Raw genomic sequence first — 1,001 nt, 5'->3', positions numbered from 1 at the left:
TTTAGGGTTTAGGGTTTAGGGTTTTGCGCAGAACAAGTTTTACTTGGGCCCTTGCAAAAAGAGACACATAGAGACTTTGAGGGACCAGTACTTCGAAGCTCGAAAGCAAAAGAGATATGGATTTGAAGAACTGGCGGTTCAGCTGTGCAGGGCTTTGGTGGAGGAGGCGGATAAGAAAGTGCAAACCGCCCAGGTTAGGGTTTAGGGTTTAGGGTTTAGGGTTTAGGGTTTGGAGGGCTTGCGAGGGTTTGGGGGGGTGCGGGGGGTTGGGGTTTGCGGGGGTTTGCGAGGCTTCGGGGGCTAGGGCTTAGGGTTTAGGGTTGCTGGGGTTTGCGGAGGTTTGCGAGGGTTTTCGGGGGTTTGCTAGGGTTTACGAGGGTCTAGGGTTTAGGGTTTGCAGGGGTTTGCGAGGGTTTGCGAGGGTTTAGGGTTTAGGGTCAGGCGGCCTAGGTGTGCCGGGAGCTCAGGGCATGCGAGGGTTCGCGCTGTTTTGCGGGGATTTACGAGGGTTTACGCGGGTTTAGGGTTTGGCTTAGGGTTTAGGGTTTAGGGTTTAGGGTTTAGGGTTTAGGGTTTAGGGTTTAGGGTTTGCGCGCAGATGCGCGTCGATTGGGCGTCGCTTCCGGGAGTGGAAAATGTCAAGTCTGTACACCCCGAGGTGTTGCGGCTGGACCAGGCCATTGCTCAGAAGTTCAAAGAGGTAAACCCTAAACCCTAAACCCTAAACCCTAAGGTCTTCTTGCTGCATTCAGCAAACCCTGATTTAGGGTTTCCGTGCTGCAGCAAGCTCTGGAGTAGAGCAAACCACGGTGTAGGTTTGTGCGTCGCACTAAAGCTAAACCCTAGGCCAGCTTTGAGCCTCGCAAACTCCAGCAGGAGGTCTCGAGCTCTAAACCCTTTTTTAGGGTTTGGGCTCCCCAGACCCTAATTTAGGGTTTGCGCCCCCCAGACAGCAGCATTTCAGGGTTTGCAGCGCCAAACCCTCGCGGGGAGGCGCGGGG

The 1,001-nt window shown here is 54.5% G+C and overlaps 1 protein-coding gene across 1 annotated transcript in view; it reads left to right on the top strand.

Annotated features, from left to right (window-relative positions):
* Positions 1–31: 31 nt before the first annotated feature.
* ENH_00011480 (hypothetical protein, conserved) overlaps positions 32–1,001 on the top strand; it is a gene marked incomplete at both ends in the record, with an annotated part of 3,346 nt that continues 2,376 nt past the window's right edge. The window contains 2 exons of the mRNA XM_013578913.1: positions 32–193; positions 599–700. Coding sequence (XP_013434367.1) covers positions 32–193; positions 599–700 — 264 coding nt within the window. The remainder of the gene's footprint in view (positions 194–598; positions 701–1,001) is intronic.

The sequence above is a fragment of the Eimeria necatrix genome, genomic scaffold (genome assembly GCF_000499385.1).
Source record: "Eimeria necatrix Houghton genomic scaffold, Enh_scaff1355, whole genome shotgun sequence".
In the NCBI taxonomy this organism is placed as follows: Eukaryota; Apicomplexa; class Conoidasida; order Eucoccidiorida; family Eimeriidae; genus Eimeria; species Eimeria necatrix.
The sequence above is the reverse complement of the archived record's forward strand: the minus strand, read 5'-3'. Positions and strand labels throughout refer to the sequence as shown.